This window comes from Balaenoptera borealis (genome assembly GCF_965194805.1).
Source record: "Balaenoptera borealis genome assembly, chromosome: 20".
NCBI lineage: Eukaryota > Metazoa > Chordata > Mammalia > Artiodactyla > Balaenopteridae > Balaenoptera > Balaenoptera borealis.
In genome coordinates this window covers 19,102,329-19,129,979 of record NC_138879.1, presented here as the reverse complement: position 1 = coordinate 19,129,979, position 27,651 = coordinate 19,102,329, and the positions used below count along the sequence as shown (strand labels likewise).

The 27,651-nt window shown below is 51.5% G+C and overlaps 1 protein-coding gene across 9 annotated transcripts; it reads right to left on the bottom strand.

The window, feature by feature from the left end:
• Positions 1–11,096: 11,096 nt before the first annotated feature.
• Positions 11,097–26,869, bottom strand: RAPGEFL1 (Rap guanine nucleotide exchange factor like 1). 9 transcript variants are annotated; one of them, XM_082373474.1, is made up of 16 exons: positions 25,092–26,869; positions 23,886–24,209; positions 21,026–21,104; positions 19,964–20,099; positions 19,642–19,739; positions 17,448–17,560; positions 17,031–17,198; positions 16,192–16,289; positions 15,972–16,094; positions 15,255–15,433; positions 15,086–15,176; positions 14,456–14,506; positions 14,024–14,111; positions 13,766–13,830; positions 13,328–13,406; positions 11,097–13,075 (listed from the first exon to the last, which is right to left on the bottom strand). In XM_082373474.1, exons 1-16 carry the CDS (start codon positions 25,168–25,170, stop codon positions 12,951–12,953), a joined length of 1,896 nt encoding a protein of 631 aa, XP_082229600.1. In that variant the 5' UTR covers positions 25,171–26,869; the 3' UTR covers positions 11,097–12,950. The 9 variants fall into 9 exon arrangements, with proteins under 9 accessions (XP_082229600.1, XP_082229601.1, XP_082229598.1 ...); XM_082373475.1 differs by lacking the exon at positions 25,092–26,869 and having other exon boundaries at positions 11,097–11,419; positions 13,294–13,406; positions 23,886–24,818; XM_082373472.1 differs by lacking the exon at positions 25,092–26,869 and having other exon boundaries at positions 11,097–11,419; positions 23,886–24,817.
• Positions 26,870–27,651: the final 782 nt, after the last annotated feature.

Below are 27,651 nucleotides of genomic sequence, written 5' to 3'. Positions count from 1 at the left end.
TTTTTGGCGCGCGCGCGCGGACACACACACACACACACACACCATAAATGTCCTTTCCTAATTTCGAGTTAACGAAGAACCCGACCCTGTCAACCTTGCAAGGGCTCAGTAGTCAAGCTCCGGTTGTCACGGCAACAGAGGCAGGCCTTGTTAACAAGTTATCCTTAACGTCATCTTAGCTGCCTGACTCGAACACCTGTGAACATCCGTCTCCTCTTTGCCGGGCCTGGGCTTCCTCAGTTTCCAGAGCTGGGGGTTGGTGCTGCGGACTTCCAGCTGCTTGGGTCAGGGAAAGGAATCCTGTGCCCTCCCTGGTGGGGCTGCTGTTAACTCAGTCCCAGCTGACTAAGGATCCCTCCCTAGTCCACCCACAAAAATGCTTTTCCGTTGCAGTCAACCCCACTGTCTTATATCTTCACAATGTCCTTTGGGTCTCTCTATCATCCTTATTTACGCTGAATCCGAAGTAAGGGGACAGAATTGGGACTTAGTTCTCACTATTTACTGCGTGCCCTTGGGCCTCTGCTACCCTATCTGTAAAATGGGTCTACATAATAGTGCCTGTCCCAACTGTTTCATAGGGTTGTTGGAAGGCTCAAATGAGGTAATGAATAGGAAAGCACGTGATAAACCATACGTCATTATTATTTTTGTTTTCCTTCTGTTCTGCACCACCCACTAGTCAAGTAAATGTCACAACATTCACTGAGTACCTGCTGTGGGCCAGGCACTGGGCTAGGCATCAGAAGATGGCTACAGAGGTGACGAAGACAGAGCCTCTGCCCTCGGAACTCACTGGGTGGTGGGCAGACTGGCATGTAAACATCTGGCTGAGATACAAGTCAGCATGTGATTAGTGCCATGGGGACATCTGGGCTGTGGGACCTCAGACAAGGGAGTGATTATTTTCTGCTAAAGAATGGGAGAAGATTTCGTAAACGGTTTGAACTCAGCCTTGAAGGAGCAGTAGAATTTTATTGCTAATCAGAGAAGGCGGGGAACATATTCCAGGCATAGGGATCAGTAGGTGCAGAGATAAAGATTTTCAGGTATGTAGTCCTATATGCCTGAAGGTGGGGTGATTGGACCAGGGACACGGTAGATTTAAACTCCCAGCTCTTCAACCTCATCACCATTCTGTCCCCTCCTCGCTCACTATACACTGTGCAGACCCACATCTTTTTTCTTTTTAATTAATTAATTTATTTATTTTTGGCTGTGTTGGATCTTTGTTGCTGCACATGGGCTTTCTCTAGTTGCGGCGAGCGGGGGCTTCTCTTGTTGGGGAGCACGAGCTCTAGGCGCGAGGGCTTCAGTAGTTGTGGCACGCAGGTTCAGTAGTTGTGGCTCACAGGCCCAGTTGCTCCGCGACATGCGGGATTTTCCCGGACCAGGGCTCAAACCCGTGTCCCCTGCATTGGCAGGTGGATTCTTATCCATTGCACCAACAGGGAAGTCCCCAGACCCGCTTTCTAGTGCTGCAATGCACCAAGTGGTTCCTCAAGGCCTTTGTATTGGTTGCGCTCTGCCTCTTCCTCATTTTTCAGGCTTTAGCTCAAATGTCCCCTCCTCAGAGGGCATTCCTTGCCCACCATAGCTAATGTAAGCCCTCCATTTTTTATCACATTACTCCATGATAAGAGCAACCACTAGGGTGCAATACAGGAACACCTCACCTAGACTGGGAGAAATAGGTGTAGGCTTCATAAAGAAAGTAGTATCTAAGTGAGACCTGATGGGTAAATAGGAATTGGCCAGGCACAGAGGGTAAGGAAAAGCATTCCAGGGCAGAGGGAGAATACGAACAAAACAAGAGGAATCATGCCCCATTCCAAAAACTGAAAGCATTTTGATGTAGTTAGAGCAGGAACTTATGGGAGAGGCAAGAAATTTGATCGAAGAATTAATCATAACATCTGACATTTATCAATACTTGCCATGTGCCAGGCACTGTCATAACTTCACATATCATAACTCACTTATCCTCACGATAACTTTCTGAGGTAGGTATTGTTACCTCCATTTTACAGATGAAGAAACGAGACACAGGAAAGTTAACCATCTTGTCCAAAGGCACATACATGCAGGGACTTCCCTGGTGGCTCAGTGGTTAAGAATCCGCCTGCCAATGCAGGGGTCACAGGTTCGAGCCCTGGTCTGGGAAGATCCCACAGGCTGCGGAGCAACTAAGCCAGTGCACCACAACCACTGAGCCCAAGTGCCACAACTACAGAGGCCCGCGCACCTAGAGCCCGTGCTCCACAGCAAGAGAAGCCACTGCAATGAGAAGCCCATGCACCGCATCGAAGAGTAACCTCCGCTCGCCACAACTAGAGAAAGCCCACACACAGCAGCAAAGACTCAACGCAGCCAAAAATGAATAATAAATAAATTAATTAATTTTAAAAATACTTGCCATGTGCCAGGCACTGTCATAACTTCACATGTCATAACTCATTTATCCTCACGATAACTTTCTGAGGTAGGTATTGTTACCTCCATTTTACAGATAAAGAAACTGAGACACAGGAAAGTTAACCATCTTGTCCAAAGGCACATACATACAGGGACTTCCCTGGTGGTCCAGCGGTTAAGAATCCATCTTCCAATGCAGGGAACACAGGTTTGATCCCTGGTCAGGGAACTAAGATCCCACATGCCGCGGGGCAACTAAGCCCATGCACCACAACTACTGAGCCCGTGCACCACAACTAGAGAAGCCCACGTGCCGCAACAAAGACCCAGGGCAACCAAAATAAAAATAATAAAATAAAATAAAATAAATATAATAGCGTAGTTTAAAAAAAAAAAAAGACACGTACCTACAAAGTAGCAGAACTATCTGCAGAGCCTGTGCATACCAAATGACCCTGCACCCTACCAGACCCCAGCATCCCTTTATTATAACAACTATAACTCAACTTTACTATCCCCAAGTGAAATTAACCTAATTTAACCTTTCTGAATTTTTTTTAAAAAACATGATTTCAGAAAATATATCAATGTAATGCTCTCACTATAAAAAAGACAAATAAGAGGAAGGCATTTCAATATGTCAATGCTCAGGTATCACTACGCTGGAAGATGTATAGTGAAGTATTCAGATGCTTGTGAAACAGGAGGGAAGGGGACAGGGCACAACCTTTGAAGGAATGACATAGCCCAAGGACATGACATAAACTGATTAGAGCCAAGTGGGTCCAAGATGGCAGACAAGTCGACTTCCATTAGGCCTTGAGCCTCAGTATACGCTCACTGTAACACATCAGCAAGCTAAATGACACACCCACAGGTGCAATGACAGTTTCAAGACCGACCACAAGGATCAAGAAGTGGGCAGTGGCCCAGTTCCTGGAAATCCCCGCCCCTTCCTGAGATACCTGAAATATTCCTCCCACTCATTAGCCTATGAAATTACCCATCCCTATAAAAACTGACAACCCCATACCCTGGGACCTTTCTCGCCTTCTGAGATGGCCCACACTCTTGTCTATGGAGTGTGCTTCTCTCTAAATAAATCCTTCCTACCTATCACTTTGTCTCTCACCGAATTCTTTCTGCCATGAGACATCAAGAACCTGAGTTTCATTAAGTCCTGAAACTAGGTGTGTGATCTCAGTTGGAAGACTGTGGGTTTTGGCCGGGTTCGAGTCCTAGCCACGTGGGTTCAAGTCCCAATCTGGGTTTAGGCTGGGTTCGAGTCCTGGCACGGGGGTTCAAGTCCCAGTCTGAGGTGCGCGGTTTCACTAGCACTCATACCTAGAATCACTAAGAATGTGACAGGGACAAATGCAGACTGACCTAAGGGTATTATGTTGGGCAATGTTGTCATTTGTGATTCGATTTTCCCAAATGGTGAACAGTTCTTGTTAAAGTTCTGAACAACACAGAACAACAGAGTAGTTGTATTCTTAGAAAAGGCGGATTGTATTAAATATGTGCAAAAATATTGTATATTTCTATTTTCCTATTCTGACCATATGACAGACTAAGTACCTTGGCGACCTTCTCCCTAACAACTAAAAATCCTAGATAAAAATTTTTTTTAATATTTATTTATTTATTTGGCTACACCGGGTTTTCGTTGTGGGATCCTCGTTGCCACGTGTGGGATCTACCTTGCAGTATGCAGGATCTTTTTTTTAGTTGCAGCACGCAGGATCTTTGCGGCAGCATGTGGGATGTTTAGTTGTGGCATGCAAACTCTTAGTTGGGGCATGTGGGATCTAGTTCCCTGACCAGGGATTGAAGCTGGGCCCCCTGCATTGGGAGCACGGCGTCTTAGCCACTGGACCACCAGGCAAGTCCCTATTTTTTTTTTTTAACTCTTAAATGCTTTGATGGAAAATTGAGGAATTTTCAGGGCAAACAAAGTAAGTGAAGGCAGGGGACATAAAGAGAGATGAGTGGAACACTGAAGCAGGCTTTTGCTCTGAGGACACTTGCCTAACTTGGTTTCCCTCTTGCCCTAGAGATAAAATCTAACTTTTCACGAGAGATAATAAAGTCCTTCACAAATTGGCCCCTGGCAACTTGACAGTGTAGCATGGGGCAGTGGTTCTCCATGGGGGCATGTTGGAAATTCATGGTGGCTTTTTTTTTTTTTTTTGGCCCCACTGCAAGGCTTGTGGGATCTTAGTTCCCTGACCAGGGATTGAACCTGGGCCCTCAGCAGTGAGAGCATGGAGTCCTAACCATCGGACCGCCAGGGAATTCCCTGTGGTGGTTTTTTTGTTTATCACAATGATAAGTTCGTGCTACTGGCATTTGGTAGGCAGGAGTTAGGGATGCTAGATTTTGGCAATGGAAGGGACCATTCTGCACAACCAAGAATTATCCACATGACTTTCACTGTCTTACTGAACATTCTGTGTGAAAAATCTATTATCATCTGAGCCTAGAATCTATCTCCATTAACCCTACATCCAAGGGAGGAGGGGACAGGTTTATTTCTGGTTCACCCTAACCATGAGTATGTAGTCCTTTGGGGTCCCATCTTTATGAAGGAGAATGTCCTGTTAAACTCCCCTGTTGAGGAGGTCCTGGGGTGTTTTCTTTTCCCACAAGACCTGGAAAAAGCTCAAATTCATCTAGTTAGGCAAACACGGGTTCGAGCCCTGGTCCAGGAAGATCCCACATGCTGCGGAGCAAGTAAGCCCATGCGCCACAACTACTGAGCCTGAGAGCCACAACTACTGAAGCCCACGCGCCTAGAGCCCGTGCTCTGCAACAAGAGAAGCCACCTCAATGAGAAGCCCGCGCACCGCAACGAAGAGTAGCCCCCGCTCGCCGAAACTGGAGAGAGCCCGCGCAGCAACGAAGACCCAATGCAACCAAAAAAGAAAATAAATAAATATATAAATTTATTTTAAAAAGAACGTATATATGTGTATAACTGAGTTACTTTGCTGCACAGCAGAAATTAACACAACATTGTAAATCAACTATATGTCAATAAAAAATAAAATTTCTTTTTTAATAATTTTTTTCTTTTTTAAAATTAGTTTATTTTATTTATTTTTGGCTGTGTTGGGTCGTCGTTTCTGTGCGAGGGCTTTCTTTAGTTGCGGCAAGCGGGCGCCACTCTTCATCGCGGTGGGCGGGCCTCTCACTATCGCGGCCTCTCTTGTTGCGGAGCACAGGCTCCAGATGCGCAGGCTCAGTAGTTGTGGCTCACGGGCCTAGTTGCTCCGTGGCATGTGGGATCTTCCCAGACCAGGGCTCGAACCCGTGTCCCCTGCATTGGCAGGCAGACTCTCAACCACTGCGCCACCAGGGAAGCCCAAAAAATAAATTTTAAAAAAGTGATTAGTCTGAATTGACATATGCTGTGGGTATAACATGCATACCAGATTTCAATGACTTAATACAAAAAAAAGAATGTAAAATGTCTCAATATTTTTATATTGATTACATGTTGAAATGATATTATTTTGGATATATTGAGTTAAATAAAGTATTAAATTAACTTGTTTCTTCTTACTTCTTTAATGTGACTACTAGAAAAATTTTAATTACAGATATGGCTCACATTATATTTGTATTGGACACTCCTCTCTAGACAGAACTAATAGCTTATACTCTATAGAGGGGACGGAGATGCAAGTAAACAAGAGCATGGGGAAACAATCAGACAAGTCAAGAATTTACAAGACATCTGTCCTAGACTTTGAAAAGTCAATGCCATTGAAAAGAAAAGAAGCTGTTCTCGATTAAGAGGCTAAAGAGATAATAACAGCCGAATGCAACACATGGACCTTGATTAGATCCGGATTTTTTTTAAGTTTTCTTAAAGACATTTTTGAGACAACCTGGGAAAATTAAATATAGACTGAATATTAGCTGATATCATGGGACAACTGTTGATTTTCTTAGGTGTGATAATGTTGTGGTAGACATGTAAGGGAACGTCCTTATTCTTAGGAGATTTCTGCTGAGGCTTTTAGGAATGAAATGATATTAACGTTTGCAACTTACTTTCAAGTAGCTTGGCAAAAGAAAAAGTGTGTGTGTGTGTGTGTGTGTGTGTGTGTGTGGACAGAGAGAACAAAAGCAAATTTAGCAAAATGTTAATTATAGAGTCTAAAAAGATCTAAGTATTCATTGTACTAATCTTTCAACTTTTCTGTGTTTGAAATCTTTCATGATGAAAAGTTGGGGAAACAAGGCAAAGTAAAAAAGCAATGAATGGGACATGAGGAGGTAGAGACAACCCTTTCAGGAAGTTTGGCCTAGAACTGGAAGTGAGGGGGTACAGAAGCTAGAGCGGGTATGTCGGGTGAAGGAAAGCGTTTATAGGGAGTTCCCTGGTGGCCTAGTGGTTAGGATTCTGGACTTTCACTGCCGTGGCCTAAATCCAATCCCTGGTCAGGGAACTGAGATTACACACACAAAAAAAAAAGTTTGTAAAAATGGAGAGTTGAGAGGGGTTTAAACGGTTAATGGGAAAGAGCCAGTAGAAAGGCAGAGAATGAAAGATATGAGTTATTCTGGTCAAATTTCTCATGCCTGGAGATAGACCCTCTGAGAGTTTCAAGATTCTACCCCGCTCTCCCCGTCCCAGGCCTCCTCCCTATTCCCAAGTGTGGTAAGAAGTAATCTTGGTGGCGACACCTAGTGGATTCAAAGGGCACTGCTTAAATTCTTCACTGTACACCAGATCCAGAGAGCATCTTATTACATTTTATTTATTACACACCAAATTATTTCCACCTTTTTTTCACTGCTAAGCCAGCCTAGGAGGTGAAACATTATTAAGTAAGCTCATCCTCTCCCCATACAGCCCACAGGGCTCTCTGACCACCTCGTGTCCTGAGGGGCAGCTCTCAGTGCTGAGCAATGCTCCCACGTCCACACTTTGCCCATCAAACCCTTTGCCTGATTCAAGGACTGGGTCATCTCTTCCAAGAAGTTTTCTCTCTCTGTGTGTGTGTGTGTGTGTGTGTGTGTGTGTGTACTTTTTGGCCACACCCCACAGCATGTGGGATCTTAGTGCCCAGACCAGGGATTGAACCCGCACCCCCTGCATTGGAAGCACGGAGTCTTTTTTTTATTTTGGTTGCATTGGGTCTTTGTTGCTGTGCGCGAGCTTTCTCTAGTTGCAGTGAGCGGGGGCTACTCTTCATTGCGGTGCGCGGGCTTCTCATCGCGGTGGCTTCTCTTGTTGTGGAGCACGAGCTCTAGGCACGCAGGCTTCAGTAATTGTGGCTCACGGGCTCTAGAGCGCAGGCTCAGTAGCTGTGGCGCACGGGCTTAGTTGCTCTGCGGCATGTGGGATCTTCCCGGACCAGGGCTCGAACCCGTGTCCCCTGAATTGGCTGGCGGATTCTTAACCACTGCGCCACCAGGGAAGTCCCTGGAAGCACAGAGTCTTAACCACTGGACCGCCAGGGAAGTCCCCCAAGGAGTTTTCTCTTATTGTCCCCCACCCCCCTATCCCCAGACGAGTAATGAATCTCCTTGGTTTAACTCCTAGAGCATTTATCATCCTGTGTCTTGTCCCCCTCTTACGGCTCCTATTTCAAACAACCTAATTTACTCATTCAGCAAATATGTATCGAGGGTCTTCTTGGTGCCAAGTACTGTTCTAGGTTCTGAAGAGTGAACAAGAGAGACTCATGGAGCTAACATTCTGGGGGCTGGAGGAGCAAATACACAAAGAAGAGTAGATGATGTCAGGTAGTGATGAGAGCCCTGAAGAAAACACAGGAGGATTAGGGGAGAGAGAGTCGGGGGGTGTGCGGGGGTGGGATCAGAGTAGTCAGGAAAGGCTCAGGGAAGCGCAAAGGTAAAATCCCTGAGACAAGAATGAGTGTTATGTGTTTTGGGAACAGTAAGGCAGTCAGCGTGGCTGGAGTGGGATGAGTGAGAGAAGGGAGAGGAGGTGAGGTCAGAGAGAGAGAATTTTGATTTTTCATCTAAGTGTTATCAAAAACACAGGAGCGTTATAATAATCAGAATTGTTTTAGTTGAACTGTAGCATTACAGTGAAATATATAAATCTCAATGGACACACACACACACACACATGTAACCACATCCAGGTCAAGATACAGAACATTATGTTCATAGCAGCACTATTTGCAATAGCAAAGACATAGAAGCAACCTAAATGTCCATCAACGGATGAATGGATAAAGAAGATGTGGTACATATATACAATGGAATATTACTCAGCCATAAAAAAAGAATGAAATATTGCCATTTGCAGCAACATGGATGGACCTGAGATTATCATACTAAGTGAAGTAAGTTAGACAGAGAAAGACAAATATCATATGATATCACTTATATGTGGAATCTAAAAAAATGATACAAAGCAACTTATTTACAAAACAAAAATAGACTCACAGACATAGAAAACAAACTTATGGCTACCAAGGGGGAAAGTGGGGGAGGAATAAAGTAGGAGTTTGGGATTAACAGATATACACTACTATATATAAAATAGATAAACAACAAGGACCTACGGTATAGCACAAGGAACTATATTCAATATCTGTAATGGAAAAGAATATATATATATACACATACATATATACATATGTATATGTACATATACATATGTATATATGTATGTGTATATATATATATAACTGAATCACTTTGCTGTACACCTGGAACTAAACACAACATTGTAAATCAACTATACTTCAATAAAAAAAAAAAGATACAGAACTTTTTTTTAGACTAGGGAATTCCCCAGGGCATATTTTTTAAAATTAGTTAATTAATTTATTTGGCTGCGTCGGGTCTTAGTTGTGGCATGCGGGCTCTCTAGTTGTGGCACGAGGGCTTAGTTGCTCCACAGCATAGGTGGGATCTTAGTTCCCTGACCAGGGATCGAACCCTCATCCCCTGCATTGGAAGGTGGATTCTTAACCACTGGACCACAGGGAAGTCCCTGATACAGAACATTATTATCACCACAGAGGGCTTCTTCACACCCCTTCAATACTCTCTCCCACCCCATGAGTAACCATTATTTTCACTCCAATCCCCATAATTTTGCCTGTTTTTTAACTTCTCTAAACAGACTTATACAGTGTGTAGTCTATATGTCTGGCTTTGTTTACTCAATATTATGTCTATGAGATTCATTTACACAGGTAGTAGTCATTTGTTCCTTTTCATTGCTATGTAATATTCCATTATAAGAATATACTACAATTGATTTGTCCATTCACCTGTTGAAGGATACTTGGGTTTTTTCCAACTTCTTTATCATGAATAAAACTGCTATGATCACCATTGTACATGTCTTTTGGTGACATAAGCACTAATTTCTCTTGGGTATACACCTAGGAATGGAAATGCTAGGTCACAGGTACGGTGTACATTTAGTTTTAGTAGATACGACCAAACAGTTTTCCAAACTGGTTGTACCAATTTAGACTCCTGCCAGCAATGTATAAAAGTGCCGGTTACTCCGCATCCTCACTGACACCTGGTATCGCTGCCCTTTAAGTTGAGCCATACATGATCTGATTTAGGTTTGTAAAAGAGCACCCTGGCTGCAGTGTGGAGACCCAACTGGTGAGGTTAAGAGCAGGTTGGACAGAGGAAGCCGAGAGACCAGGTAGGAGGCTAGTGCAGTCGTCCAGGGAAGACATGAAAGTGTCTGGACTGGGTGGTAATAGAGAAATCGTAGAGAAGTGGACTGATCAGGTTGTGTTCTGGAATTGTAGCCGCCGGGCCGGGCCGATGAGATGAGTGAGGGATGAGGGGGAAAGGCATCGAGGGTGAGTCTTAGATTCTTGCCTGGAAAACTTGGGTGGATGAGAGGACCATTTTCTGAGATGCAGAAGACTGAGGGAATAACTGATGCAGGATGAGGGAAGGTCAAGGGCTCACATGTAGCTCTTTGAGTATATGATGTCTCCTGGAGCTCAGGCTCTCATTAGAGCCTAACACGAGGCTCTAGATTCTCCACATCTTAGCATAACTGGTAGGTACTGGTTGTGTGCAGAGTGCATGCTGTCTGGGTAGTGCCTAGAGCAGCGGTCCCCAACCTATTTGGCACCCGGGACCGGTTTCGTGGAAGACAATTTTTCCACGGAAGGGGGGCGGTATGGTTCAGGTGGTAATGCAAGTGACGGGGAGCGGCAGATGAAGCTTTGCTCGCTCGCCTGCCACTCATGTCTTGCTGTGTGGCCCAGTTCCTAACAGGCCGCGGACCACTACCGGTCCACCGCCTGGGGGTTGGAGACCCCTGGGCTAGAAAACGTGCATGCTGTCTCTAGCAGACAGATCTGGGTTAGGGGCTCCGTTCTGCCCCCTCGCTCGCCCTGTAACTTGGACATTATGCTGGGACTGCCCAGCTTCCAGCTTCCACCTCACAGTGTTAGAATTAAACAAGATCACATATCCATGGCACCTGGAACGTGGAAGAACGAAAACATTCACTCTTGCAAGTCCCAGGCACTAGGTGGCATTTCTCCCAAGGTTAGCACCTTTTCCTCTCACCCACATTTTCAAAGTCACGCCAGAACAGCCTGGTTGAGGTGGCCCAGAGCCCCGAGAGGTGGTTCCCTCTCTCCTCCCTCGGCCTTTCCTTCCCCAGGCTCAAAGAAACAGAATGGAGAACAGCAGGTGGGTTGATTCATAGACTTTTATCAGCTTTTACTCCACCGGGAGGTTTCTGCAATGACAACCGAGCCTGTACAGTACACACGTTTCACTCTGGTAAAGCTGTGGGGCACAGGAAGGCGTCCGGGAGGTCCCTGGGCGGCAGCAGGGCAGGCGTCAAGGCTAGGGGCGGGCAGCAGCCGAGACTGGACCAGTGGGCCCCAGGGTTTGGGGAGGATGGTGAGAGCTGGAGTGACAAGGCTGCTGAGAGGGGTCGGGAGGAAGCACGGCTGCAGGGAGAGGAGGGCACATCAGCAGGAACAGGGAGGAGTAGATAGACAGAGGTCCTTGTCTGTAAGGGAAGGAGGGGGTGGGACACAGCACCTGTGAATGTGCTGGGGGTGGGGAGTCTACAGACATTTTTTTGGGGCAGGAGCAAGACAGACCGCTGTATAAAAGGGACTGTACAACATAAGCTATGATACACTGTTTACATATGATACAAGGCTCTTTCCCTCTTTGAGTTTTAAAAAATAAATTTACAATTCCCGAGCTTTTGGTAAAAAATATATACACTCTCAGAATAGGAACGGCAGCTGCTTTGGCTGCTTTGGCTGCTGCCTCTTCGGAAGGGAAAGAGGTGGTGCCAGAAAGGAGGGTGAGGCTGCACCAGGAAACCTCACACCGTAGCTGCCGGGAGCCCTGCACCCCTCAGCCCTGGAGGCCCGTGATGGGAGACGGAGGGGAGACAGAGAGGTAATAAAGGCATCGCCAGAGCCCAGTTTTGCCTTTCCAGTCTCTGTCGTTTCCTTCCCCACGCTGGGGGGCTGCCTGCCCCAGGTACAGGGGTCCACCCCACCCCAGCTCGGATGGGAAGGACCAAGGGGGAGTCAAGACAGGGAGGAGGATGAGACCGTGTGTTGGTATCCCACAGGAGAGCCAGAAGGGAGGTGACAACTCCCTGCTCAGCAGTGAGACACCCCAACAGCAGGAGTATGGACAGCAGGCACCCCAACCCTGACACTGCCACACCTCACCCCCATGCAATGCAGACGGAGGGTCCAATAGGCAGCTTAGGCCGGTGTTTCCCTGAGCATCTTCTACCCTCTCATGGGAGCCCACCCAGGGACCTTTGGGAGGCCTGAGGTGGGGAAATCCTAAGGGCTGACGGGTAACCCTCCCGTCTGCTGCTGCGCCTTGCCCTCCCGAGCAGCTTTACCCAAAGGCCTGGACATGCAGGGCAGCAGAGGAGCTGGGCAGGGAGCGGTGGGGCGGGGAAAGCACCCCACACCGTCCCAGGGGCAGAGTAGACAAGGGTAGCACCAAACAGAAGGACCCCCTCCCCGGCACACACAACACCCTCCCTCAACTACCAGATGCTCTCCTGCTCCTTCAAAGGGGGCGCACACACCCGCACGCGTACACCCGCACAGACACAAGGTAAATATAATATTCGGGGGTCCATCTAGGGGTCCCAGCCCTGGCCATGGAGAAGCCTGGCAGGTGGTGGAGAGGAAGGACACCAATCCCTCCCGTAACTCCGCTCTGCGAGATGGGAAGGGGGGCAGCTTTCCTGTCTGCTTGGGAAGAGGAGGCTGGGCGCTCCATCTCCGGAATAGACCTCTATGGGAGGGGCTGGGGAAGGAGCTCTCCCCCCCCTTTCCCTGGGAGGGCAGGCACCAGCAGAGTGTGGTTTGGGCTTGAAGGAGCAAGGCGGAGAGGACTTCAGCAGGATGAACAGGCTTATGAGTCCAGGGCTAAGTCCACCCAACTCTTTCCTGCTCCCGGGGAAAGAGGTCAGATGTGGGTTGGGACGTCGTGCAAAGTGCTTGAGTGCCAGGTGCCCGAGGTCCCTGGTGAAGGGCCAGCCAGAGCCTCCGTTCTCACTGACTATTGGCCTCCAGCTTGTAGGAGAGCTCGAAAAGGAGGTTCTGGTTGTCGATGACCTGGAACTGGCGCACGTAGGCCTTGGTCTGCAGGTGATGTGGGGAGGCCTCCATATCAAGGCCTGGGGGTGTGAGGACAGGGAGGCGGTCAGGGTGCTGGCCACCCTTCTTCCCCTACACACATACCAGCCAGAGGAGAAGGGTGTGGATTGGGACAGATGTTGGGCAGGAGGGCCCCCGGGCAGGCCAAGGAGAGAATGGAGAAATGACACATTTAAGGAAATAAACATTCAAGTGGGGACTTCTCCCAGGAACCCTCCCGGCTCAGTCAAAGCTCCACCTGCAACGCTCTCAAAACGCCGTGGGTTACTCACAAAGGGGCCGGCTCCGGTATTTGCGGACGGTCCTCACTTTTTCGGCCACTGAATGCTGGGAGATGACAAGGAATGAGTCCTGAAAAGGGCACAGAAAGATGCTCCCCCTTCTAATGCTCTCCCTCCTCCAATCTCCAACTCTCTTGGTTTAACTCCCTCCAGTCCCCAGCTCTGGAGGGTCTCTAAAGGACCAAAGAAGGGGTACAATAGGGTGCCAGGTGAGGGGGAGGCAGAGTTGCCCCCCCACCCCGAGCTGCCTGTCAGTTTCGCCACCCGTGGGCAGGTTGTCACAGTGACACCCCCAGGGAGACAGTCAGGAGTCTTTCAGGCAAGCTGGGAGCCATGAGGAAGGCTGTCGCCTTTAGGGGGGATGCCAGGAGAGGGCGAGGATGCCAGCCCTCCCCCACTCATGGGACTGAGGTTGGCAGTGCCACTCACCAGCTTCTCAATGTTCACCAAACCATCTACAAGGGTCTTACTCCCCTCGTGCAGGAAAGTCAGGTCTAGGGATGGGGAGAGAAGCAAATGGGTAAGAGAGGAGGTCCAAAGGGCCCCTCCCCTCCCCCCGACCGCACTCAATCTGGGGGCGCTCCTCTCTAGTTGGGCACACACAGAGCTGAGTTCAGAGGGGATGGAGGGTCAGAATGGGGCATGGAGAGTGAGGAGAGAAGAACATAGCTTGGAAGTGACTCTCACCTTTGAGGATCAGAGGCACGAAAGGAATCACAGGGGGTTTCATCTTGGAGATCACTTCTCGGTAGCTTTTGTGGTTCCTGCAGGGGTCCTAGCATTCCACAGAAGAGGGATGAAGGGACAGACAGGCCCAGTGTACCCCAAAGTCATCCCCCACTCCCTCCCTCAGCCCCTACCCTAGAAATATCTCCAATCAGATAGGGGCGTGTTTGGGTGTCTTGTTTGGGGCTCAACTGCTCTCCCCTCTCCTCCAGGGATAACAGAGCAGCAATCCTCCCATCTTCCCTCCCAGCGTGGTGGGCAAGGGCGGGTAGGTGTGGGGGGACCCAGGCACTAAAAAACCTTGAAAGGGAAGCTTGAGGTAGAAGGTTTATGGGCACAGAAATTCTCTGGGGTGCCAGTCCAGGGGCAGATAAAAGAGCCAAACCCACTCACTGTCAGGTTCTCAAATTTGCGGAACAAGTTCTTGAATTTCCCTGGCAGCTTCTGCAGTTTGAAGGAAGAAGAGATGTCAGAGTCTGGAGCTCCTTGGGTTTCATGGGATCTCCTGACTAATCCCCAGGTGTTAGTGGGGGAAAGGGCCCGAGTGTCTCCCAGGAGGCTGGGAAGCTGGCCGGCGGTAAAGTAAAACCAGCCTTGGGCTAGGTCTGGGGAGCTTGAAGCAGCCCAGAGGAATGAGTTATTCTGGGGAAATGGAGGCCTCTGCAGATGCACGTGCCACGTACAAGGCCTCACTGGGTGCTGTCTGAAATCCAAGAGCCACGGCCGCGACCTGGCCGGGACTGCTCCCTCTCCCCCCCACCCCCACCCCCACCCCCCGGGGTATCCGCCTCTGCTAATCTGCCCTGGGACCGGGTCCCTCAGCCCTGCTGTGTGCTCCGGGGCTGTATCTGCCAGAAGAGGGCGCCTCCTTCCGATCGGCACAAAAGCTCCCTAGAGGCGAGCAGCGGTCCCGGGAGGCCGCTTTGGGGTGAGCCCGGAATGTCAAGGCTGAGGGTGGAGGCCAAGACCCCCGAGGTGGGCCAGCACAGGTGGGAGGAGAGGAAAGGGAAGAGGTCTCATCACCTCCCAGGTGAGCCTCAGGCGGCTGACCGCGGCGTTGTCCAGCCCCATGACCACGGCGAAGAAGGACAGCAGGTCCTGGTTCTGCTTGCAGCTGCGGGGGCGGGAGGCGGGGTCAGCGGGGGGGGGGCGGGCGGCCGTGGCCTCCCCCCTCCGCGGCCGCCGCACTCACATGGCCGCGATCTTGATGAACTTCTTGAGCAGCTGCGCGCGCTTGCCGGGGGCCTCGCAGAGCAGCACCTCGGTGGCCACCCAGTGCGTGACCTCGCTGCAGCGCTGCAGCAGCAGCTCCAGGTTGGCCGTTTCCCGGCGGCCGCGCTCCCCGTGGAACACGTAGTCCACGAACTCCAGCTGCACCCGCGGTGGCAAGGAGGGGCCGCCAGGGCGTGGGGAGTGCGGGTGGGAAGAGGGCAGTGCGAGGCGGTGAGCAGGGTAAGGCAGGAGGGCGGGGGCGGGAGGGGTGGAAAATAGAAAAAAACCGGGACAGGACAGGATGCAACAGAGAGGGGGGAGAAAAGACAACCAACATTAATAATGCTCTACCATCTACTGAACACTTACCCGGTGCCAGGCGCTTGAACCATCTGATCGACATTATTGTTCTTGCCTTATTTTCTTTAATAGTGAATATTTTACAAATTCTAACCGTGGGTCGGGTTCTGTGTCAGCAGCACACGGATCCTGAACCACCCCGGGAGGGGGGCGGGTAGGACGGGGTGTTTCCTCTCTCTTTGCTTTTTTTTTTTTAAGATAAAGGGAACAAAGGCTTAGAGAGGTTCTGGCGGCACACTGCCCCAGGGCTGCTGCAAGGGCGTGTCCTCACCAGAACTTTCAGCCCAGACGCTGCCTCCCTCCAGACCCCCAGCCCAGCTGCAGCCTCAATCCCCACCTCGTGCACACAGCGGAACAGCTCCCAGTGGAAGGCAGTAAGGTTGTTGGCGACGTCCTCAGGCTCCCCTCGGTGGATCTCTGTGTCTCCAGGGGAGACCTGGATCTCCTCGGGGAGGGGCACCTGGTGGCAGGCAGGGACATGGGCTGGGCTTCTCAATTTCTGCTCCCGGTCCCTCTCAGCCTTCCCTCTCAGCCAAGGCTTGTGAAGGAGTTCTTACCAGGGCCTCATAGCTGTCTCGGGTACAGGCAAACAGGTGGCTGTTGATGCCCAGCGTGGTGAAGACACAGTCTTCGGTCGGCTGGAGAAGGACCTTCTCTGCAGGAGAACGAGCTGCCCTGCCTCAGCCCCCGGCCCCTGAGCCCTCACACACCCCAGCCACCACCGCCGTCCCCTCCAGAAACTCCTCATCCCGCACAGACATGTTCTAGACTAACAGGACTCATATCATCACCAGTTTATGCCATATTTATCTGACATTTTTCAAAAAATGAGTTCTCTTGCATTTATAACCTCCTTTGGCTCCCAACCTTCTTTATAGCTCTTCTCTTAGTCTATCATCCCTGTGACACTGGGAAAGCAGGAATTTTTTTTTCTGAATTAGAGGAAAATAAGGCTATGACTACATTGCAGGGTTTTTGCCTTCCTACCGGGATTGGAGGCCCACCCTGTGTCTTTGGCCTCAAAGACGTAGCATCCTTAGATGCTCATGGAAGTTAAAGGACAAGATCCCAATGTGAGTAAGAGGCAGGCACCCAGAGCAGCATCCAAGTGGCCTGGACCACTGCTTCCCCAACTTTAACGTGCATAGGAATCACCCGGGGATCTTGTTAAAACGCACATTCTGATTCTGCAGGTCTGGAGTGGGGCCTGAGATACTGCATTTTTAGCAAGCTCCCAGGTGATGCTCATGTGTCTGGGTCCCAGGACCACACTTGGAGTAGCAGCCAGGGCCTAGAATTCAGCCTTTACTCCTGCCCCAAGGCACTGGGCTTGTGAGTTTCTTTTCTTGTGCTCCCCCCCCGCCCTGCCACCAGCCCAGCTCTTTCTGACCCTCACCTCCTGAGGAGGCCACAGCTACCAGGATGAGGGAATCCTCACGCCCCGCAGGCTCCTCTGAATACTGCAATTTCTCCGTCACAGAGCCCAGAATGTCCTGCACAGATGCTGAGAGGCGGCTGCGTATGGTCACGTAGGAGTGGTCAGGCATGTAGACCCGGCAGAAGACTGGATAGAGACCGGGAGGTGGCTTGTCACCCGTGGGCAGAACGGCAGCATCAGCACAGTTCCCTCCTGGGCACCTCTGTTGCCCACCCCACCCCAACCGGAAATTGGTTGGCCTCTGAAAAAGATGCTGTGAAAAGGACTGGTGCTATGACACAAGGAGACTCCACAGAGGGTGCCCGAGACCCGGAGACCCCTCAGGGCCCCCGGAGCCACTAAGGAAGCCCTACCCCTCCTACGGTCCACACTCACTCTCATCGGAACCCCGGAAGGCCACGCGGGTCTGCAGACAGGAGTCTATCCGACGGAAGTGGCGGAAGAGTGGCTTCACCTGCTTGCTGGGCAGCTGGCTCTCGTCCGGGATCCTGGTGTGGACACAGCTGGGCATCAGGAAGCCCTGCCAGGCATACTGCATGCAAGGCAGGCAACATCAATCAGGGATATCAGAACTGGTCAGGGATGCCCCGGCATCAGGTTCAGAGAGTGGTGAAGGGGGTAAGAAGAGAGGACAACGGCCAGCATGGGACAACTGTCTGAATGACCCAAATCAAATGCCACCTCTTCCATGAATCCTTCTCTATCCATCCCACCCACCAGGAGAGGTCACCATTTCGTCTTAATAGCTGTAGGACATTGGGCTAATATTTGTTTATGTTCATGTCTTAATCTCTTTTACAAGATTGAGAGCTGACTGAATTTTATTTTCATCCTACAGGTCTAGCACACTGCCTGGCACATGGTAGGTGTAGGTCATCAGCTGTTTGCTGAATTTTGCCAACAAGAACTTCACAGTCTGGGGGACTTCCCCAGTGGTGCAGTGGTTAAGAATCCGCCTGCCAGTGCAGGGGACACGGTTCAAGCCCTGGTCCGGGAAGATCTCACATGCCACAGAGCAACTAAGCCTGTGCTCCACAACTACTGAGGCTGCGCTCTAGAGCCTACGAGCCACAACTACTGAGCCCGTGTGCCACAACTACGGAAGCCCACACGCCTAGAGCCTATGCTCCGCAACGAGAGAAGCCACTGCAATGAGAGGCCCACGCACCGCAAGGAAGAGCAGCCCCCGCTCGCTGCAACTAGAGAAAGCCTGCGCGCAGCAACAAAGACCCAACGCAGCCGAAAATAAAATAAATTAAAAAAAAAAAAGAACTTCACAGTCTGGGAGGGAGACAGACGGGCATACAGCTACATCTAACACGAGGCAGGAGGTGTTAGGTGATATAATAAAGGTACGAGAAGAGTTATGTTGGTATAGGGGAGGGACAGCTACTGCTAAAAGATGCCTTCACTGAGAGGATGGCATTTGACCTGGACCTTGAAGGACAACAGGAAGAGAAGGGGGTGGGAGGAGGGCACGCTGGGGTGAACCACATAAGTGACAGCAGGAAGCTGGGAACACAAAGGTGTTCATGGAATGGTGGGGTGTATAGGGAGTGTCACGGGTGAAGGGGGATGTGGGAGATGAGATGGGAAGGATGACCAGAAGGCAGAAAGAGGGTCTAGGATGTTGCAACTTCATCTTACAGGCAATGGTGGGCCGTGGATATTTTTGGAACAGAAGCACAATGTTGTCAAGTTTGAAAGATCTCTCTGGGGTCAGCATAAGAAAGACACAAAGCCATAAACTGAAGCCCTGGATGGGAGGCTGTGGTGATAATCCAGGTGAGAGAAAATGACGCCTAAATGAGGGTTACGATGGTGGGATGGAGCAGAGAGAAACTGAAAGGGCTGAAAAGATGGAGGGATGGATGCAGTAGTGTCCTGAAGCCAGCTCACATTGGTTCATGAGAGCAGATTGTTAAATTTTGGGGAGTTTTGCCAACTGGTTTTAAACATAGCCATTCAAAAATTAATTATACATATATATGTAAACTTACATATATATAAAATATATAATTATATATAAACATATATATGTGTATATATATATATATATATATATACACATATATATATGTTTTATAAACTTAAAGCCAAATTATTACCAAAAAAGTAGTTTCCTAATTGTTTCACTACCTTTTACTCTTATCTATGCTCTTCAGGTTAGTTACGTCTGTTGGATTTATATGGTGAAGATAGTACCTAATGGCCTGCTACTGCACATCTCTTCCCAACTTCACATTCAGTGATGTCATACTGGTAGCTTGGAATCAACCACAGTGAGAGAATTTACACCATGGGAATCAGCAAAAGCTATAAACCAGGGCTCTTTTTCCTGACGTGCTGGCTGTTCAATATTTATCAGTACACCATTGGATTGACAAATAAATGGATGGGAGAATGGACCCCAAAAATGACTGGAGACAGTGCTTTGTGCTACTCTCCAGTAAGAGAAAGGGAATGAAATAAAAGCATCTTGAGCCCAAAGACTAGAGGCACCCAGCCCTGTAATAGAGGAACAAGGGGGACTTCTTTCCTGTCCCCTCCCCCAGCCTATTCCCCTCACTTTAGCTCCACTGTTTCCACAAGCTGGTGCAGCCTCAGTGTGTCCTCTCGGAGGTCCTGGTAAAGGGACTCATCCTTCATAATCAGCAGGTACAGATCCTGCAGAGATGAGGAGAGAGAAGGTGAGGGCAGGGGTCTCAAGCATCACTCTCTGCAAGGGCGGGGCAGGGTCTCCATGCCTTCAAGCACAGAAGAACCGTACATGCTAAGGCTCACTGGCATCATTTCCTTCCAGGTACCCAGCTTGAGAAGTATGGTTCCTTCAAAGGGGCCCCCTTCCAGAGCACACAGTCTGCTCACCCACCTTCTCATCCCAGGCCCACCTTGATGATGCGGCCAGCCCCCTCTTCCTCCTGCAGCAGCCCCTGGTAGGTGTCCAAGAAATGAAGGAGCATGGCTAGACAGGCCTGCTTCCGGCCAAGCCCCTCGGGGCCCTCCATGCCTCCTGCCCAAACAAAGCTGACCCCTAAGTTAAGAAAAAGCCCTGGGCAGGCAGACCTGAGGACACTGGGAAGGGGTGTGGGAGGCAATGGGAGGCTAGGCTACCCCTAAAAATTCTCTAGGTTTGGGGCCATGGAGAAAGGGGCTCCAAGGGCCCTTGGAACCAAGACCACCTCATGCCCCAGCTCAGGTTTTTGCCAGAGTAGGTAGGGATGGCACCCACTTGACCACATCCAGCTCCTGCTCCTGCCTGTTTGAATTTCACCTGAGAAAATTCACTAGAAGCTACTCTGCCTGGACCCACCCAACCCCTGATCAGCCCACAGCCTGGAGCTTACAGCAGGCTGATAAAGGCCAATAGTGCTAACCACAAGCCTGACCATACTTCAGTGTAAGGCCTGGTGTTTCTAAGAGAGCCTATGATATTCTACTCACTGGCCTGACATTGACAATTAGGTCCTAGAATAACTTGGTGAGAGGCCCTATGAATAGCCCAGCCAGTGGCTTGTCTCTAGTAGACCCTACTAAAAGCACGGCCATGACCTGATGTTTACATCAGACCCTGTAATAACTCACTGGGCAACCAGATGTTTGGAGCAATAATTCAGTGGGGAGAGAGGCACTCTTAGTAGAGTAATAACACCTTGCATCCATACAGGGCTCTGCAGTCTCCAGAGCACTCCCACATCTGCTGTCAGAATGGTCTCCACAGCAGCCCCATAGAGAGGCAGGGCAGGTGCTATTTACCCCCATTTTACAGAAGAGGAAACTGAGGCCCCAGGAGGTTAGGTGAGCTGCCCAAGGTCACACAGCTGGTGAGTGAAAAACCTGGAATTGAAACCCAGGTGTGTTTCCTAGGGAAGAGCTTAGACCCTCACATCACATGTGGGGTGAGGCGGGGTGGCTCCCTCCTGACCCCTTTTGCAAGCTCCACAAAAGGATATTACTGGTGTAGCTCCTGCAGAAACTTCTCCGTGGGAAGGAAGAGAGAATGGGTGAGGACGATGTCATCCAGCAGGATATCTGTAGAGAGCAATTGCCACCACTGATGTCGGGAGGGCACCTCCAGGGCCCAGTTTGACACTCACCACCCCCTCTCTTGCCTCTGAGGGCAAATTCTCTTTAGCCAGGCTGGAGCCCCAGCCACCTGCCCAGTCACGCTCCGCACACACACGCGCGCACACACACACATGTGAAGGTTCTGGGCAGCCGCTGCGGGGGTGGGGTTGGCAGCTGCCAAGGCGGCTGGAGAGAAGGAGGGGGCGCGCTTGCATGGCCACGCCCACTTCTCTCCAGTGTGTGTGGGAAGCTGGTCAGTTAATACACCAAGCTTGAGATCTGCCTGAAAAAAAGAGGAAGAGGTAGCCCCCAGAAGTGTCTCTAGACAAAGAGAACTTTTAAGCACAGAGGTTAGGGTCAGCGTGTGTGTGTGCGTGTGTGTGTGTCCCTCCGCCCCTCCTCACTCCCTACCTAACAGATTTGAGTTCCAACTAGGCAGGTGAGAACCAGCCCCATTCAAAGGGAGAGGGAGCGACTGCCATCTCTTTGATCCCAAAGCCTTGAAATAGAAAGCCTGTGTCCTCCGGATGCCCAGGGATGGAAGAGTTAATGATGGAAGGGTGGAGGGGAGTGGTTCCTCACACCACCCTTTCCCCCTCCACACCCCCATCTGGGCCTGGCTCAGCCAGTCAGCCAGGTACAAGGTCGCCCTGACTTGCAGCCAGCCCTGGGGTGGGGCAGGGCAGCCTGGCACACACAGACAGGCAGGGTTCAGGGAGGGACCCAGGTGTCCTCACCAGGACAGGTTAGGGCCAGGTCCCCAGGTACTGCCCCAGGGCAAAACCAAGGCTTCTGATGGCCCCCGGGTCACCATCCCCTGGCCTCCAATTCCAGCCATGAAGGTGGAGCAGGAGAATCAACACAAGATCCTCTACTTCAACTACTTCATTTCACAAATGAGAAACTGAGGCCCAGAGCTGGGAGGGACTTGCCTGGAGCTGGAGTAAGAACCCAGACTCCTGAGTCTGTGTTCTTTTCTCACCATGCCTGAGGCGAGCAGAGCGTCAGAGTACAGTGGGCAGGTGGGGCTGCTTAGACTTTTGAGAGCCTTTGGCTAGTTTCGGGTACCTTCTCTAAGTCCCCTCCTCCCACACGCCCTGGGAGGGAACCGAGATGGCTTAAGAACATTGGTTATATTGGAGAATATCAGAGTGGCAGGTTAAGCTGATTCTCATTCACTCTGGGACTGGTTTGGGGTTCCCCAAAGCAGTTACTCTGGGGATCCAGCCTGCCAGTCCAGATAATATGGTGACAATCAGTTCAAGAGTCCTTCCCCAGGGGAGACTGAGCAGCGTCTGTGGCACCAGGCCCCTGCGGAAGGGGAAAGACAGTTTTTCCCTTTTCCTCTCTGCCCAGTTTTTAAAGTGAGTCTGAGCCCCCCAGCCCTGACCCTCAGCTCCAGGGATGGGGACGAGGAATAGGGATGCCCAAAATCTTTCCTCTACACTTTATCTCACAGGAGAGCTAAACAGAGCAAAGGAAGAGGAACGTGGGGGCAGAGTGGGGGAGATGCTGTTATGGGGGCTACAGTTTGGCGTCTGTCTCTTCCAAGGCAGGCTCTGGTCCAATGTACAGCCTCCCCAGGGAATGTGTCATAGAGACATAGGGTGTGTGGTGTAGGCGGGAAGTTATGGTTAAGAGAGCTGTGTGTGTCTGATATTTTTCTAATTAAATCCAAAAGGTGTCAGCTCCCCAGGGCAACTACAACCTGAGCCAAGGAGAGTACCTGGGTGCTGAGAAAAATCTAGGGGAGTGGAGCCCCATTCCACACATCTGGGTTAGGACTCCCTGCAAAGGTCTGGGAGCAAAGCATGAAACCCCATCTTTAGGCCCTCAACCAGGGCTCCCAATCCTCAGACCCTGCTGGGCTTAGTGAAATGCCCAGAGCTAGCCCTAAAGACCCTCCGGTCTTCTACCTCAGCCACTAACCAGCAATCTGAGGCCTCAGTTTCCTCAAAATCCCCTTAGTAGGGGTGCTGGTGGGGAGTGGCAAAATAGCATCATCATTCAGGGAATAAGCTTCTCAGGGTGTGGTTATTTTTTAAAGAGGCCATGTGCTGAGGCCTGCCACCGGAAGGGTGGGAGTCGGAGAGCTTCAGACCCCCCGGGATGCTGCAGGGCCCTGATGTCTGCCTAGCTGCCTCTCCCCCAACAAATATCTTCTGAGTCAGCCCCCAACTAGAATACCTCCCTCCCCCCAAGCTGCTAAGGACAATGCATCCCTTTGCCAGAGCCCAAAAGGCAGCTTGGGCTGTATGCCTGTCTGGCACTGCCCCACTGAGTGGGCCAGCCCTCTGCTCTGGGGCTTCTAAACGGAATCGGGGACTCCCGGAAGGTCTTTTGGGGCTTGGCCATCTCTAGGGGGCTGCACTGACTGGTCTGGGCAGCTTCCATCTTAGTGTGTCAGGCCCTAATTTTGGGCCACAGAAGGAGGTAGTCAGCATCAGGGACCCATGAGGGTCTAGATGAAATGTCCAGGTGAGAGGAAGGGTGGCTTAAGGAGAGAAAGGGGTTCAGCTTCTTCTGCAGCCGTGGGTGAGGCCGCTACAGGAAGGAAGGTGGCACTGCCACTTCTCTGCTGCAGAAAGGTCTGTTCCTCCCATAGGCCCCCAGCTGACCACTCAACACCCCCCCCCCACGCCGAGGCTCGGCATAGGGCAACCCCCACCCACCGTCCAAGGGCAAAGGAAGAGGAACCAGGTGGCAACCCCCTACTCCGGGATAGATGAGCCAGCCGCCCCTTACCTGAGGCGGCGCTGTCCCTGGTGGCCCCTCCGGCCAGCCGCTCCAGAACCCGGTTCAGAAGATGCTCCGGCCGCTCGGGGGCGCCCAGGGGGGCCCAGGGTGGGGAAGTCAGAGGCTCGCCCGGGGACAGCTCGTCTGAGGAGTATGAGGAAGGGGAGCGCAGGGGCCCCCCTCCCCCGAGAGGCCCGGGCCCCGGCACCTCCTCCAGCTGCAGCCAACAGGGCCCCCCGCTGCCGAGATCCTCCGCGACCCCCGCCGGCTCTCCTCCGTCCTCCTCTGGGGGCGGCTCCAGACCCGGCTCGGCGAGGGGCTCCCGGAGGAAAGCTGGGAGCAGCAGGCGAGACACGCTCTGACGCCGCTGCAGCGGCCGCGGTCCCCCGGCTAGACCGCCGCCCCCGCCAGGTCCCCCACCCCCTCCAGGCCCGCCGCAGCTCCCCGGACCCCCGCCGGGACCTCCCGCCACCGTTCGTCCCGCCAGCTGCGACGTCTGCTTCTTCAGAAATTTCTCCAGCGGCTTCATGCCCCCCCCCCGCCCCTCTGCTCGGGGCCGCCGGGGGACCCAGGTGTCCCAGGCACGGGCGGGGGGGGTGGGGACACGGTGCTCAGAGCCGGAGGGTCAGAGCAGAGGGCCGTGCCAGGCGCCGGACTGGGGGCCAGAGGTGCCCGAGGTTCGCTGGCCGGAGTCCAGTGGCCAGGGACCGGGGGAGGTACCAGAGGGAAGGAGTGCCCGCTCTTAGTGGCCCCCCATGCCGGCTGCAGCGCACGCGGCCCGAAGGGTGGTTAGGCTGTGGGGCCGGTGCCCAAGGCTCTGCGCTCCTGGGCCGGGCTGCGGCGGCAGAGGCAGCGGGCGGAGCGCAAGGCTGAGAGGACGCGGCGGCGGCGGCGGCGGCGGCGGCGGCGGCGGCGGCTGCGCTCCCGGCCGGGAGGAAGGTGGCAGAACTGAGACCGCGCCCCCTCCTCCAGTCCCCGCCCAGTCCCCTCCCCTACCCTAAATGGACCCGCCCCCTGGGCCGCGCCAGGCTTCAACTTGGGGCTGACCGCGAGGGAAACAGTAAGGGCTGACCGGCATTGGGTTCAGAGCAGACGCAGACATTAAGGACAAGGGTGAGGGAGTAATTTACCAATGGAGAGGGGCTTCCTGGCTCGAGGCTTACGAGGACTCCTGGTATCATTGCAAAGAACCAGGATGAACCTTGACTCACCTACCTGTATTCAGGTGAGGCCTACGAAAATTGCTGATTGGGTGTCCATCACTCTCGATCTCGACTGTGTGCTCTGTTGCCATACTCACTGGAATATGTGGTCTTTATCTTGCTTCTGTAAGAAGGGATGGGAAGGCCTCGGGTGGATTGGCATTGGAACTGGGGGCGGTACCCATCTGCCCTTTCTGGTAGGGCACCATAGGTGGCGAGGGCCTGGCCTGTGAGAGGCAGGTACTGGCAGGCAGGTAGGAGCCAGGCAGGGAGCAGCAGGTTGTGGCAGGTCTAATTAGGATGAAGAGAAGAGACGGTAGGCAGGTGGAGGAGGAGACCAGGGGCACAAGGGCACCTGAGCCTACTGGCAGCAGGAGGAAGCAGAGCCCTGGAGATGGGTGACAAGCTCTAGAACTGCCAACCAACACCATCAGGCATAGAGATCCCCTCCAGAGGTGACATAACCATGGAGTGGGGAAAGTGGTACCAAATTTGCACTCCAAATAATCCTTATTCCTGATCCTATGCCCAGAGCATTCTGTCCCTAAGGGTACACTGTCCCAGGAGGAGGGGTGTATAGAGACACGCACAGTATAAGCACATCAAGGTTAAGGTAACAAGGTGGGAGAGTGGCACCAGGCAACAGATGGGTCGAGGCTCCTTGGACAGTGCCCCACCTCTGTTTACTGTGCACAGACCAGGCAGGGACAGGAATGCTAAAGGCTGGGAGTGGTGGTAGAACTGAATAGGGTGTGTATTACACATGTGTTACTGTGTGTGCTTATCTGGTCCTATGTGTACAAGAGCATGTGTTTACAGAAATAAAGCTTTGCATACCCATCTGTTTGTGGATTTGCAATAAGGAACAGTAATAAAAAAGGAGAGAGCACAATTTTGGCTAAGAAGCTAGAATAAAGATCAAAGTATCAGTTTCCTGGACCCACTTTATTGGATACCCTAATATCCCTGGGGTTAAGAGGAGAAACTGGCTGGAGTGGCTTGGAGCTCCCCAGGCATTTTATGAACCAAGTAAGGAGAGGGGAGGGCTCCACTCCCAGCACATGCCACAGTTACCAGATTAAACTGGTTGCCTTGGTAACGTCCTCTCTGGGCAGGATTTGGGATTGTCGGCTAGGAAGGGGGAAGAATTGGGCAGTGTGGAGGGTGTAGGGGCTGCAAATAAAAGGGTCAAAGAGACTTCTGGAAACTGGAATGTGGGGAAACAAGACCTCAGCACCCTCCAACTACTCAAGGATGTCAGGCATAGACTAAGTTCAAGACCTTGAATCAGAGAGGAAAACCAGCATCGAGTTATGGTCCTCCTAGAACAGCAGTGGTTCTCACCCCAATTGCACACTGTAATCCAGGGAACTTTTCAAAAATATTGTTCCCTAGGCCACACCTCAAATCAATTAAATCAGATCTCTGAGGTAGGGCCAACGTTTACGGTATTTTTTAAAAGATCCCCAAGTGATTCATATAGCCAGGGTTGAAAATCACTGCTCTAGAGGGACAACCCAACCTAAGTGGGCTGCAGATGCTGGGAGACAACTTGGGGATTCTAAGTCCTTGGCTCTTCTGAGTCTCCCACAAAGCCTGTGCGCCGACCTTGTGGGGAGGATTGTTGGCAGGGCATCTACACTCCATGAAGAAATAGAGGGAGAGAGGGTGGTATGATTAACACCTGTGAGGAAATGGAAGCAAAAAACTGTGAGAGCCCAGCCCATGGACTTCCGGAAGGGGATAGGGCAGGGCTACCTAAGGCTGATCCATTTGCCCCTTAACACTCGCCTTCTTTCTGCCCACTGAGAGGCAGGCTGGGAGGGCAGAGAACCTGGGGGCTTTGCTGAGCTTGAGTTTCTTCTTGCTGAGCTGGTTACCAGGGCAACAGAGAGAGCAATGGGATCTAACTGCAGGACTGGAGAATCCAGAGGCAGGGGTGAGGGGGAAATATCATGCTCATTCCTCCTGCCAGCAATGCACCCCCAAGGCTGGCTGGCATTCTTTGGATGACCCCAAGAGATCAGGCCCATAGTTACCCATCACTCTGCAGGGGAGAAGGTAAGTAAACTGACTTTAATCAAAGAGGAATTAGGGCTGAGGGTCAGAAGAGTCAATGGTTCTCTGGCTGTGGCAGCAGCACCAAAGGAGGGAGTCCCAACTGTCATTTTAAGGTGCACCATGATGCCCAGGCCCCCAGTGTACAAAGACTTGTGGGACCCAAGGACAGATGCTGCCAGCTCCACACTGAATTCAACTGCTTCCCCACACCAGGGATAGCCTTTGTAGTAAACTTCCACACCACCGAGGATCTGGAGGATCTGGAGGAGGAAATAGTCAACTCAAAGCTAGCTACCAAGTGGCCTAGGTAACTGGGACCACGAGCCAGAGCTGGTCTTTCAATTGCCCCTCTTCTTTACTTGTACTAAGACTGATAGGAGCCTCTCTCTTAGACTGTGGTCCTTGATACTTCAGTGCCAGTGCAAATTTTCCTTTTCAAGAGGACAGCTAGCTATTTGCACCTTCCCCTCATCCAAGACCTGGTACAGCTGTATTGACATGTGGGGCGTCAC

What these genes read in the sequence shown, in the direction of transcription:
- RAPGEFL1 (XM_082373468.1), bottom strand. Translation starts at nt 24,405, where the DNA reads ATGAAGCCGCTGGAGAAATTTCTGAAGAAGCAGACGTCGCAGCTGGCG. An exon ending in CTGCAGGAGCTACACCAGTA is followed by an intron (nt 20,100 to 21,025) that starts ATATCCTTTTGT and finishes CTTAGGGGTCAG; the next exon opens with CTTTGTTTGGGCAGGAGGCA. An exon ending in GCCTGAGGCTCACCTGGGAG is followed by an intron (nt 14,507 to 15,085) that starts GTGATGAGACCT and finishes TTCAAACTGCAG; the next exon opens with AAGCTGCCAGGGAAATTCAA.